General features: G+C 42.6%; 1 protein-coding gene across 2 annotated transcripts in view; it reads left to right on the top strand.

Moving 5' to 3' along the window:
* Positions 1-1746: 1746 nt before the first annotated feature.
* The window catches only part of ERCC5 (ERCC excision repair 5, endonuclease), a 30141-nt gene continuing 18290 nt past the window's right edge, over positions 1747-13597 (top strand). Inside the window, exons 1-5 of one of the 2 annotated variants that reach the window (XM_051850455.3) lie at positions 1747-2208; positions 7852-8027; positions 9866-9981; positions 10468-10554; positions 12181-12241. In XM_051850455.3, coding sequence (XP_051706415.3) covers positions 2121-2208; positions 7852-8027; positions 9866-9981; positions 10468-10554; positions 12181-12241 — 528 coding nt within the window. In that variant the 5' untranslated portion in view covers positions 1747-2120. The remainder of the gene's footprint in view (positions 2209-7851; positions 8028-9865; positions 9982-10467; positions 10555-12180; positions 12242-13597) is intronic. The other variant, XM_089303412.1, reaches the window with a different exon arrangement.

The following is a 13597-nucleotide window of genomic DNA, read 5'->3' as shown; positions in this document are numbered from 1 at the left end:
TGAAGTAACATTTGTCAAAAGTAGATTCTTTTGGCAGAGTAGAGCTTTATTTGTATTTATTTGAAAGGGAGAGTGATGGAGGGAGGGAGAAATAATGAGATTTTCAAACCACTGGTTTACTCCCAAATACCTGCAACACCAGAGGTAGGCCTGGTTGAAGCCAGGAGCCAGGAATTCCATCTGGCATCTCCTACATGGTTGGTAGGAACCTATTAGAGCCATCATGTACTGCCTCCCAGGGTGCACATAGCAGAAAGCTAGATCAGAAGTGGAGGTGGAACTCAATCCCAGGCCCTCTGATATGAGATGTAGGTGTCCCAAGTGGTGGCCTAACCTGCTGCGCCACAACATCTGATCCTGGAGCGCTTTAGACTGGAGACCTGCCTCAATTTATGGACAGTATTTATGGAACTCCTGTTAAGCGTCAGAAGTGGAGGAAATAACAGTCAAGCTAGCTCTTGGTTTGAGTAGGTTTAGTTTGCTGTGAGGCAAAGACTGAATAGGCAATAAAATTACTATTATGGTTTGAAAATGATTTGCTTCCAGAACTTATGCAGGACTTTAAGTCCCAAAGCCCCATGTTAATGATATTAAGAGAATGGAAACATAATTCAATTACGGTACTTAGAAGGTGGGCCTTGTGGGAGATCCTAAGGTATTTGGGGGCGTGCCCCTGAAAGGTAGTTCTGGTTTGAGGATTGGTTATAAAAGCCTGAGTTGGGCCCAGCCACTCCATTATTCTGTTCTCTGGTTCACCAAGCAATTCTTTACCGCTCCCCCACTGCAACACTCATTAGAGACTAAACCAGTGTTGAACAGGGTCACTCAGTCTTGGATGTGAATTTTCAAAACTGCTAGCTAAGCAAATCTTTTCTGTTTTAGAAAGTTAGTTACAATAACAAAAAGCTGACCAATGGTAAATACAACACTTTTCTAGGGATTATTTTACACATGGAGAAAATGCACAATGTGCTTTGTCAGAATTATTCCTGATAGAAAACTGATTTTGACTACATTGATTAAACAGGCCTACCATTAACCAACTATTTCTGTTTTACTAAAAACTTACTTCTGATAGTCTCATTACAAATGATTCCTTAAAAATACAACCTGCTCCTTTAAGGCAATCTTTCTGAGTTTGGATCCAGTTTCAACACTATAGTGTGAATTCACTAAGTGTGAATAAGCAGCGATCTAGTTTCAGTACTGTAGTTCCCAGGTGAATATGTGAGCTAATAGTATCATTTGTCAAGTAGCTACCGAACAAAGGGATCAGCACCTATCACTTCTAATCCTCATTAAAATAGACTTGTTGGACGCCCTCTGTACAGACAAAGCCAGACATTCTAAGGTTGGTTGTTTGAATCTTGGCCTGAGCGTCCTGGAGCCTATGACTTTCTGGAGTTAATGTGGGAATTTCATATCCTTTCTTACGCACAAGCCATTGAATTTTAACTTTCAGATCCTGGAGAAAACTATATCTCAAAAATTAAGGCTTTAATCTGTATTACTAATCGCCACACGCTATCCTACAAATAACTATTAGTTTAGAAACACTCAATGCAGACCACCTTTCAGTTGTCGCTTCACCTATAAAAAAAAAACCGTTGGTATCACTTCACAACCGGCGGCGCAATGAAGCAGAGGCTGACCCAGAAAGTCGCGCGGTCAACCCTCACCTCGGCAAGGCGGCACGGGGCATGGAGCTCCCGTTCACTTCCGGCGCGCCGCGGGCGCAGCGAGTGTACGTCAGAGCGCGGCGCCAGGCTTCCGCTCCTGGCGTCGCATCAGACGGAAGCCGAGTGGCCCATTTCTAGTGGGTTTGCGGACCCACCTGAGCAGGCGAGTGGTACCCGCGGTGTCAGTGCGCTCACCCCAGCTTTCCCTCAGGAGTGCAGACATTGGCGCCTCGGGTCGGACAGAGTGCGCTCCTTCCCGCAGGCGGCCATTCCCTGGTCTCGCCCTTGTTCCGGGAGGCGGTGTCTGCCTCGCTATCCCTGATGCCGGTTGCCCCTGGCAAACCTCGGGCTCTGCGTTGCTTTCCATCATCCCCGGGGCCCCGCGCGGCGGCGTAGCCTGTTGCAGGAAGACTCGAGTCGAGGGTCCCCGCCGGCGGCCTCATGGGGGTCCAGGGGCTGTGGAAGCTGCTGGAGTGCTCCGGGCGGCAGGTCAGCCCCGAGACGCTGGAAGGCAAGATCCTGGCTGTCGGTATCCTAACGCCGCGTGGGCGCGTGGGTGCGGGTGCGGGGTGCGGGGCTCCCCGGGCGGGGTGCGGGAGCCAGCGGCGCTGTGGGGAGCGCCCGGGGCCGTGCGGGTGCGGGGTGCGGGGTGCGGGGCTCCGTCCCCGGCTCTGCCTTCCAGCGCGGGGACCGGGTCCGTGCCCGCCGCCCCGCGGCCTGGTTCTCTGCGAAAGCGGCGGTGATAAGGGAAGCGACACGCGGGTCCGTGTGGGGCCCATCATATTTCCTGCTGTGCTGGGCTTGCTCCGTTGACGGTTCTTTTCTTAATTGACAACTTCTATTAAATTATGGGTTTGGAAATATTAAATTCATGTTGTACATCACTGAAAATATTTCAAAAGTATACAGTGGATTATTTTCTTCTTACCCCTGGAGTTGACTTTTTTGGTGCACATATTTGGCTGATTTGCTTGTGTCGTTGGAATTCAATTTTTTTTAAAAATTATTAAAATGTTAGTGTTTTTTGAAAATTTTTGTTCAAGTAAAACACTTTTTTGACTGACCCTGCTATGCCAGGTACCTTACACCAGTTTCCAAAATGGGGACCAGTTATGTAAACAATAGAAGGACCAGGGGAGGAGCGACCTGATTGACATCTCAAGAATCTGCGAATTCAGCAAAGAAGTTAGTTCTTCAGTATATAAACAACTTAGAAATAATGGGACATTGGTAATTTTTGAGGTATCATGAGATTATTTTTTGCCAGGTGAATGATTTTCAGATCTATCTGTAATGAAATTTTGACTTGAAGGTTTTTATGCAGGGTACTTTGAGTTGGGGAAAAAGAAAAGATTTTTTAGACTGTGCACTGTTGTTGCCATCTAGTGGTCTGAGGGTCTCATCACACCCTAAAGATTTCCCTAGATCTATGGGTGGGTGAGTTTTGGACACAGTAACACTAAAAACTTGAGCAAAGATTTGGGTCGTTTTATGTTGCAGCTCTTTTTATTTATTTATTTATTTATTTATTTGACAGGCAGAGTGGATAGTGAGAGAGACAGAGAGAAAGGTCTTCCTTTGCCGTTGGTTCACCCTCCAATGGCCGCCACGGCTGGCGCACCGCGCTGATCTGATGGCAGGAGCCAGGTACTTATCCTGGTCTCCCATGGGGTGCAGGGCCCAAGCACCTGGGCCATCCTCCACTGCACTCCCTGGCCACAGCAGAGAGCAGGCCTGGAAGAGGGGCAACCGGAACAGAATCTGGTGCCCTTACCGGGACCAGAACCCGGTGTGCCAGCGCCGCAAGGTGGAGGATTAGCCTAGTGAGCCGCGGCGCCGACCTTATGTTGCAGCTCTTATGAGGAATTAAGAATTTGTGAAATGGAGCTGACACATGAAGTTCAGTATTCAAACTATTTAGGGCATTGTCTAAGGAAAGGTAAAAACATTTCACATAGGATATTTGTTGATGGCTCAAAGAGATATTTGGAACATGAAACCACTTTTAAGAGGTTAAACAGGACTATGAAAGATACTCTGGTTACAGTGATAATCTCATATGTGTTGTGTAGTGTGCTCTGTCTACAGTTGGCTTTCTTTTTTTTTTTTTTTTTTAATTTATTTGAAAGGCAGGGTAGTGGTGGTGGTAGAGATCTTCCATCTGCTGATTCTCTCCTTGAATTCCCACCACATCTGGGGCTGGGCTGGACTGAAACCAGGAATTTGGAGCTCCATCTGTGTCTCCCACATGGGTTGTAGGGACCCGAGCACTGGGGCCCTCCTCTGCTGCCTCCCAGAATGCATTAGTAGGAAGCTGAGTCAGAATTGGAGTAGCTGGGACTCCACCTAGCACTCCGATGTGAGATGTGGGTCCCCAAGCCGTGGCTCAGTCTGCTGCACCAGGACACCCTGCTCCCTTTGCTCTCTTTTCATGGAGATTCAGACATCGGAAATATATTTAGATTTTGTTTGTTTGTTTGTTAAAGAAGAACTTACCAATGACTGTAGCAGCTGCATAATTCACTGTTGGATCCCTAAAATAAATTGATCTTTTACTATCTATATAGGTGAGTGTCCTGTTTGTTGATATAATCTCAATGTCTGTGTCAAATAATATAGAAGTAACAGTTTAACTTTTGTTTCTTATGGACCTTAGCATTTGTAAAATGCATGTAAGTGTGTTATTATACCTTTATGTTATGCATAATAATGGCAAATTTAGAGTTTCCTAACTATAGGATTAAAAAAATTCTTCAGAATGTTGCCATTCCGTTGAGTCTTCTCACGAAAGTGATTTCTGGCATTGTTCCAGATTTTAGCTCTTCTGGTCCTGGGAGAAATTTAATTTTACCTCCTAAAAGTGTTGAAATTAGTCAAGTTGAATTATGCAGCTTTTTTTAAGTTTGTCTAATTTTACATGTTTATTACTTTTCTAAGAATTTTAAGCTAGAACCTCTCTGCTGAAAATTGGCACTACTTATGATTGATTAAAAAAAAAGACCCACTTCAATTAGAATATGCCTAAGCTTAGGCAATTTAGCTGTATATATGTTTCAAAACTTTAAATCCTGTTCTAATTGGTAGTAGGGTTGAGAGCCCCAGATGTGGAATTCATGGGCCCTGTAGAGACTTACTTAATTCTACATGATAGTGTAGCAAGCAGAAACACTCCCAACAGAAACTTGTATCCAGTACCTTACAGATTCAAGTCTATACCAAGTTCTACTTCTCAGAGGGCTCCTTCTTGTGGTCTGAACCACCAGTATGCACTTTAACTTGGACCATTGTAACTAACTCTTTTAAAAAACTGGTTTCTGCATAATTATTCCACACATCCACCAAGGTGATCCTTACATCACTTTCTGAAAACCTAATGACATCCACATCAGCTCTTACAGTTACCTCTTCCACCATCTAGCTGGTCCTCTCTCCCTGTGGTTTATCCCCCAGCTCCTTTTAGTCATTAAGGTCTTGGTTGCCTCTTAGGTAGGCCTTCCCCAACTAAACAGCCCTCAACTCCTATTTGTTCTTTTTGCTCTTTTTTTTTTTTTTTTTTTTTGACAGGTAGAGTTAGAGAGAGAGACAGAGAGAAAGGTCTTCCTTTTCTGTTGGGTCACCCCCCCAAATGGCTGCTAGCCATCCGAAGCCAGGAGCCAGGTGCTTCCTCCTGGTCTCCCACGCGGGTGCAGGGCCCAAGCACCTGGGCCAACTTCCACTGCCTTCCCGGGCCACAGCAGAGAGCTAGACTGGAATGCTCTATTTATTTTTTCTTACTGCTCAACTACAGCTTAATGCATTATTTTTAAATTGTCTTTCCTATTAAAATGCAAGCTTTTTTGGCATGGGCATCATATGTTTTGTATGTGACTATATTCAGTTCATATATTTAGGGTTGGATATGCTTGGCTCATGATAGCATTTAACTATGATAGGTCTAAATATTATGACAGCTTGCCTTCCACTAAGCTCCATAATGGCCCAAGCACTTTGTGGTGTTCAGTGTTATATCCCTAGTGCATTAAAAAATTCCTGCTTCATAACAAACAACATGTTTCTGAATAATAATGTGTAACCAGAGGTCTTTATCTAGGCCGAGGAAGTGACCTGTAGACTGAGACCTCAGTAGGAGGTAACTGGATTGAGAGGGGGAGAAAGGATTTTGGGCAGAGGAAGGGCGTGTGGGAAAACCCTGAAGGCAGGAAGTGATATCCAGGTTAGAGTAAAGCCCAAAGCCTTGAAGTGAGATGGGAAAAAAGAAGAGGCCAGAACACTCTGAACTTTGCAGGCCATGGAAGAGTTTTAGATCTCCTAAAGGCTCCAGAAGTTTGAAAACGTTTTCTCTAATGATATATTGATAAAAGCTAATATATGCCTTCCAAATTAGGACGTAGAATTGGAAGACCTTGTAATGTGGGGAATCGTGTGACAACACCCAGAGCTGTGGTTGATGGATGAGAGACACTGCGATGGGGCTTGAGCGCCGAGTGGAGGAGACATGGAGTCAGTTTTGATGTCTGTGAGGTACCATGTAGAGATGTCAACTTTAGGAGCAAGCTTTGGGCCATACGTGTACAGATAGGATGTGTGTGGGAGTGGATGTGGTGTGGGGTGAGTTAGTCTTACTAGATCATGTAGACAGGAGAGAAGAAGAGGGCCTAACAAAGTTCATTGAGAAACAGTTTCACGGCAAGTTAGAGGAGCTGGCAGAGTACTGGGTCACTCTAATGGATAAACATAAAGTACATTTTTAAAGAAGCATTTTTTTATGATGGGCATCGCAGAGCAACAGATTAAGCCAGTTTGTGACACCCACATCTGCCATCTGAGAGCCTGCATTTTAGTCTCCAGCTTTCTGCTAATGTGCACCTTGGGAGACAGCGGATAATGGCTTACATACTTCAATCCCTGCCACCCATGTGGGACACCCAGGTGGAGTTTCTGACTCCTGGTTTTGGCCTGGCCCAAATCTAGCTGTTATGGGCATTTGGAAGAACTAGCAGCTGGGAGATTCTCTTCTCTCTCTCTCTTTCTCTCTGTCTCTGTTTCTGTCTCCCTGCCTTTCAAATAAAATAAACTTGGAAACATTTCTTAGAAAAGCCTAAAAATCTAAGAAAATTCCAGAAGAAAACAGACTACCTTTAATCTTAGCAGAAATAACTATTCATAATATTTTGGATGTGAACTTCTAGTTTTTATATTTAACATAACAGATAATATGAATGGAAGTATATTTTATGCTTCCTTTTTGTGACTATTTTATCACTAGCTACACTTCTGGAACTTTCATTTTTAGAGACTTCTTGATATTCTAGCAAAGAAATATATCATAATTTCATTTTCAAAAAAGACTTGTTGGAAATGTTTTAAAATTCCTCATCTTTTCATTGTTAGAAACAAGCATTCCTTTTTTAAAAATTTTTAAATTTTTTTATTTTTTGACAGGCAGAGTGGACAGTGAGAGAGAGAGACAGAGAGAAAGGTCTTCCTTTGCCATTGGTTCACCCTCCAATGGCCGCCGCGGCCGGCGCCCTGCGGCTGGCACACTGCGCTGATCCAATGGCAGGAGCCAGATACTTCTCCTGGTCTCCCATGGGGTGCAGGGCCCAAGCACTTGGGCCATCCTCCACTGCACTCCCGGGCCACAGCAGAGAGCTGGACTGGAAGAGGGGCAACCGGGACAGAATCCGGCGCCCCGACCGGGTCTAGAACCCTGTGTGCCAGCACCACAAGGTGGAGGATTAGCCTAGTGAGCCGCGGCGCCGCATTCTTGTAAATAAATCTTATTAAAATCCGTGATCATTTCTTGCTGTAGAATTCTTAGATAAAATAGGATGCAAGTTTTTAAGTCTTTTGCTGTGAATTGCCAAATTATCCTCAGGAAAATGTGTGCTACTTTACTAAGATTCTTTATAGATCACTAAATTTGAAAGAAGGAATTCTTTGCAATTAGATTGTTTGAAGAACATGTCTGTTGGTTTTAAAAAATTCAGTATGCGAATAGTATTAACAAAGGTTTGAATCGGTCCACTGACTCCATCAGCACCAAATATTTCAAATGAATGGTGATGCATGCTTTGTGTTCCACGTTTGGCTAATACCTGTTTTTAGGAAACTAAAGTTATAAAGATGAGGGAAGAGATTCCAAAATGTTTTCCATTAACAATTCTCCCAGATATTAGTATTTGGTTAAACCAGGCACTTAAAGGAGTCCGAGATCGCCATGGGAACTCCATAGAAAATGCTCATCTTCTCACTTTGTTTCATCGCCTCTGCAAACTCTTATTTTTTCGAATTCGTCCTATTTTTGTGTTTGATGGGGATGCTCCACTACTGAAGAAACAGACTTTGGTAAGTACCATCTAATTTTTTTTTTCTTCTGCAGCCTTGGAAAGAAAGAGAAGTTTAAATAAAATTGTATTGTCTCTCTAGCTAAATTTTTCAAACCAGAATTTATTTTGACACATAGCAAATTCAATTTCAACTACTTGTGAAATTCATCTTAAACAAATAAACAAGATAAACACAAATGGTTTTTTCTTTTATAAATGGTTGATTTGTGAGAGTGCATAATGCGTGTGATGATAAAATTTCACTTGTGGCTAAAGCGCTTAGCATTCTTAAAATTCAGTTTTTCCTCCAGAGTATTTAGACGTTCTGCATTGATTCCAGCTAAGCTGCCTTTGATCAGAACATTATGGAAATTCTGTTTGCAGAATGCCCACTGCATATGCAGTCACATACTTGAGGGATTGCAAGGCTTCTTCTAAAGAAGATTGGATTTGGGAGTGAGCAGTGTTCTGTGCTGCCAAGTGGTGACTAAAGTATATTATCCTGGAAGGAAATTGGACTTGATATAAAAGAATGACTATAAACTAATTTAATATGGAAGTAGTTTAAGAAAAGTTTGAAAATGCAAATTTCAGCACTCATTTGTATTTATGGAACTTATGACTTTTATACTAGGATATTTAAGAACGTTCATGAAAAATAGAATTAAAAAGTAAAGGTTTTTGTTTTTGACAGGCAGAGTTAGACAGTGAGAGAGAAAGACAGAGAGAAAGGTCTTCCTTCCATTGGTTCACCCCACAAATGGCCGTTATGGCTGGCGCGCTGCACCGATCCAAAGCCAGGAGCCAGGTGCTTCCTCTTGGTCTCCCATGCGGGTGCAGGGCCCAAGCACTTGAGCCATCCTCCACTGCCTTCCCGGGCCACAGCAGAGAGCTGGCCTGGAAGTGGGGCAACCGGGACAGAATCTGGTGCCCCAACTGGGACTAGAACCCGGGGTGCCAGCACTGCAGGTGGAGGATTAGCCTAGTGAGCCGCGGCAGTGGCCTAAGTGCAGAAAGTTTTGATATTCATGCATATGGACCGCAAAAAGTTCATGGAAAATGTATTATGAAATCAGTATGATGTGTTGATTACAAAAGCAGCAAAGTAAACATCTTTTAATTTTAGGAAGTTTTAGAAGTATCATACATTGAAAATACAAGTTCAACAATTTATAATTGTCCAGATGGCTATTGCCTAATTAAGTGAGCATGTAGGACATTGATTGCTCCAGTGAAAGTGTTTAGGTGTGAATGTTTCAGTTTGCAATGATCCAGAGCCTATGTTATTGAATATTTATTAGAAGGATGAGGAAGGAAAATGGAAGATTGTGGTTACTTTCATCTGCCATGAGCACAGGGGCTATTTCATTTATCCCTCCTTGGATATTTTTTACAAGATGTTTTGACACATAGTAAGTTTCTCATGGCAATCTTGAATGTTGAGAGCCAGAATTACATAAATGTTTGAATGGAAATCAATATTTAAAATTATTTTTTGGTATAACAATGACCTTTTAAAGAAAAATATTGGTCAATTAAGATAATTCTTTCTGGGAAGCATTTGCTTGAATATGTATCATTATGTTTTTGACTTCTTTGGCATATTAAAGGACATTTAAGAGAAATTAAAAGTTTACAAGCGTGTATGAGAGCTATCAAATTAAGAAATAGTTTAGATGGAAACTCTGGGTGTCCTGTATATAGCATAATCCTGAAGGTATTGTTAGAACATTTAGGAAGAAATACTGAAACACAAAACTGAGACAAACTAAACTGCATGGGGGCAAAAAAACTCACAGGAATGTTTTTAATAGAATAATACCCTGAGATAAAATCTTTTATTCTCTGTTTTCATAGGCTAAGAGGAGGCAGAGAAAGGATTTAGCATCTACTGATTCCAGGAAAACTACAGAAAAGCTTCTGAAAACATTTTTGAAAAGACAAGCTCTCAAAACTGCCTTCAAAAGCAAGAGGTAAGAGGAATTACATTAATATTAGAGATTTAAAAATTGTTTATTTTTGTGTGAGAGCCCTGTGGTTCTCTTCCTCTAATGTTAACTCTCACCTGAAAATGAGGAGTGGAGAGAGTAGGTAGGGATGGTATTTGACATGGTGGTCAGAAGCTAACAAAAGTTCTCTGCTCTGTGATGTGGGCTTTGTTAATGAGGTAGAGAAGCTGGAGGGATGCGCGAATTACACTTCGTACTTTCAGAATGTTCTTCTTCAAGACCATGGTTGAGGCTGTGGCCGAGGCTCAGGAGCCCTAGCATGTTTCTTTTTTGCTTGTACACCGTACTTTGACTTTTCCCAGCAGTAGCCCAGGGACAGCCAGGTCAGGAGGGGGAAGTCCATTGCCCATGTGTTTTCTCCTGTTCGCCTCCTGAGCAAGGCTTTTGTAGTCAGTAAGGGAGGATTATTGGCTCACAATGCTACTAGTCAAAGACGCGTGTATTTTTCAGAAATGAAGCACTCCCGAGTCTCACTCAAGTTCAAAGAGAAGATGACATCTACGTTTTACCACCTTTGAAAGAGGAAGAAAAACACAGGTAAATGTTTTAACAGTATTATTTTAGGGATGGGCTTTGTGTCGTGGTGGGTTCCAGATCAGAGTGCCTGGGAGCCCCACCTCTGCTTCTGAGCCAGCTTCCTGCTAATGCTCACCCTAGGAGGCAGCAGATGATAGCTTCAGTCCTTGGGTCCCTGCCACACATGCAGCTGACCCAGGTGGAGTTCCTGGTTCCTGGCTTCAGCCTGGCCTAGGTCTGGCTGTTCTGGGCATTTGGGGACTGAACTAGCAGATGAAAGGTCTTTTCTCTCTTTCTCTCTCTGTTACTCTGCCCCTTTCACATAAATAAAAGTAAATAAAATTGAAAAATATTATTTCATCCATGGGTATATTCAGACAGATTTAAATCCTTTTATGCCTGATGAGGCATGTGGGAATTTACTCATGCATTTGAAATATGCATTCTCTATACCATTTTGAATATTTTTAAAAATTACATTTTTAATTTGCTAACTTATCTTTGTGTTTTGATGAGTTTTGGTTCATTATTCTCTTTCATTCTGAACACTACTAGCACCATGGGTATAAAATTCAAGAAGACTCTCCTTTTAGTTTTTCTTACCTTTTGCTTACTGATTCTCATCCCACTCTTGCCTCGCACCACCATGCTGAATTACCCTGATGACATCTGTCCTTGTTGCTCAGTGCAGTAGATACCTTGCATTTCTGGGTGTCCTCATCTTCACCCCATTAACACCATGTCCTGCTGTCCTGTTCTCTTGGCACAGAGTCTCCGTCCAGTCCTCCTTAGCTCCTCTGTGTTCCCCTTCCTCTGACAGCCTGTCATCTGCAGCAGTTTCTGTGTTTGAAGGAGGTAGAGGAGTGGAAGCCTAGACAGTTTGTCTTCCTTTCCTGTCTTCCTCATTCCTTTTCCATGAGCTCCCAAGAGACAGAGTAGCTTTTGAATAAGTCCAGTTCTCTTTATCTCCCTTGCCACCACCACCACCACCACCACCACCACCACCACCACCACCACCACCACCACCTTTCTCCAGGAACAGCTTCCAGACTTCTTTCTGTCTTTGTCTTTGATCTTACCCCTTTTGCGGTAACTCCTCCTTGCCAAGCTCAGTCTCTGCTTCATATTATAAAATCTGCTTAAAACTCAAGCCTGATAGTTTCCTTCCCTAAAACAGTTCTAAGCTTCTTGTTTCTTTTTGATAAAACTTTCAACAACTTAATCACCCCTGCTGTCCTCACACTGTTCCCAGGCAGGCTTATTTTCCACCTGGGTAGAGAATTTATTTCTTCCTGCTGGAACAGTTTTCTCACATCCTGCAGCTGGAGCCCACACTCATTCATGGCTGACTGCAAGCAGCATGGTTGCTGCAGTTTCCAGAAACCTCTCAAGATCCCGCAGTGTGGGGGTGAGGTGGCTGTTTGTTGCGCCTTTAGCAGCCTGCTCTTCCCTGAGGTGGAAGTTACTATATCATATTATATTGGCTTACTCACGTGTTCCCCTCCAGACAAGGAGACTTATGCTGGCACAGATCTTGCCATCTTATTTACCACTGTAGCCCCTGTAACCAGCACAGCTTGCACTCAAGAAATGATTTTATTAGTCACTGAAAATCAAAGATATTTCATCTTTGTGCTTGATTTTCAGCTCAGAAGAGGAAGATGAAAAAGAATGGCAAGAAAGAATGAGTCAAAAACAAGCATTACAGGTATTTAAATAAGTTATGACTTTAGAATGTGTTGTGTCATTTGATATGAATGACATGAAAATGAATAATATTAATGAGGTAGTATGAATTTATGAAAGTTCATGATAAAAAGTAATGTATATGTTTATGTGTATGTATAAATATATAAACTATCTACCTATATTTGAGTAGATATACATAGAATTTGCTATTATACATGCCCAAATAAACCATTTTTCTTTTGTAGCCCACCAACAAAATAAATAATAATCCATACATTTATAGAAAATATGGAAAACATAATACCTGTAAATAACTTACATAAATGTTGCCATTTTGGATATTCTAGATTATTTTTTGTACAGTTGTTACAGTCGAATACCTGTGTGCTTATGAGTATTTGGCATGTGTATGTGTACCACATATACCTGTGTACATATATATGTGTGTATGTGCACATGTTCTTGGAATTTTTTTTTTAGATTTTATTTATTTACTTGAGAGGTAGAGTTATAGACAGAGAGGGAAGGACATAGAGAAAGGTCTTCCATCCACTGGTTCACTCCTTAAATGGCTGCAGTGGCTGGAGCTGGGCCCATTGAAGCCAGGAGCTTCTTCTGGGTCTTCCACGCTGGTGCAGGGCCCAAGCAACTCCACTGTTTCCCCAGGCCGTAGCAGAGAGCTGGATCGGAAGAGGAGGAGCTGGGACTAGAACTGGCACCCATACGAGATGCTGGCACCGCAGGCCCACAGCTACAGCTCTGGCCCCATTCTAGGAATTTATTGCTGTGTAACTTTGTGGTGTAGAATGGTCACTTATTACACTTATTATCAGATGTGCCGCAGTGCTGGGAGTCGATCAGCTCAAAGGCTGTTCTGTCTGGGAACTCCCATGTAGATGCAGTCAGGCTGAAACTGGGCGTCAGCAGCTTCCTCCCTTGCATGGCAGTTGACACTGGAAGTCAGACTTCTGTGTGCATGTGGCCTCATGTGGCCTGGGGCCTGTTCACAGCAAGGAGCTCCCTTCCAAGGACAGGCTCCAAGAGGAAGTTCCCTGCAGAAACGAGCAGCCTCCTTTCCTCTGTCCTTCCTCCATCCTGGATGTTCTATCAGGATCTAGCTGCCAAGACTATCTTAGAATTAAGGGGGAGAGAATTTGACAGAAAAAATAGCAAGAATTGGATATGTGTTAAAACCATCACCACACATATTTTACTGAGTAGCATTTTTACAAGTTCAGGTTGTACCAAATATACAAGTAAAACAAGCATTTTTTAAGTTTCTTAGTGTAGCAGATAGCATTATTTGATTCCCAGATTCTCTGTTTCTTTTTTGTTTAGACTGCTTTGGTATGTCTGGTGGAAGGCTTTCACTTGT

Source organism: Oryctolagus cuniculus, chromosome 9 (assembly GCF_051225735.1).
Source record: "Oryctolagus cuniculus isolate XC-2025 breed Fujian yellow rabbit chromosome 9, ASM5122573v1, whole genome shotgun sequence".
Lineage (NCBI taxonomy): Eukaryota > Metazoa > Chordata > Mammalia > Lagomorpha > Leporidae > Oryctolagus > Oryctolagus cuniculus.
The sequence above is the reverse complement of the archived record's forward strand: the minus strand, read 5'-3'. Positions and strand labels throughout refer to the sequence as shown.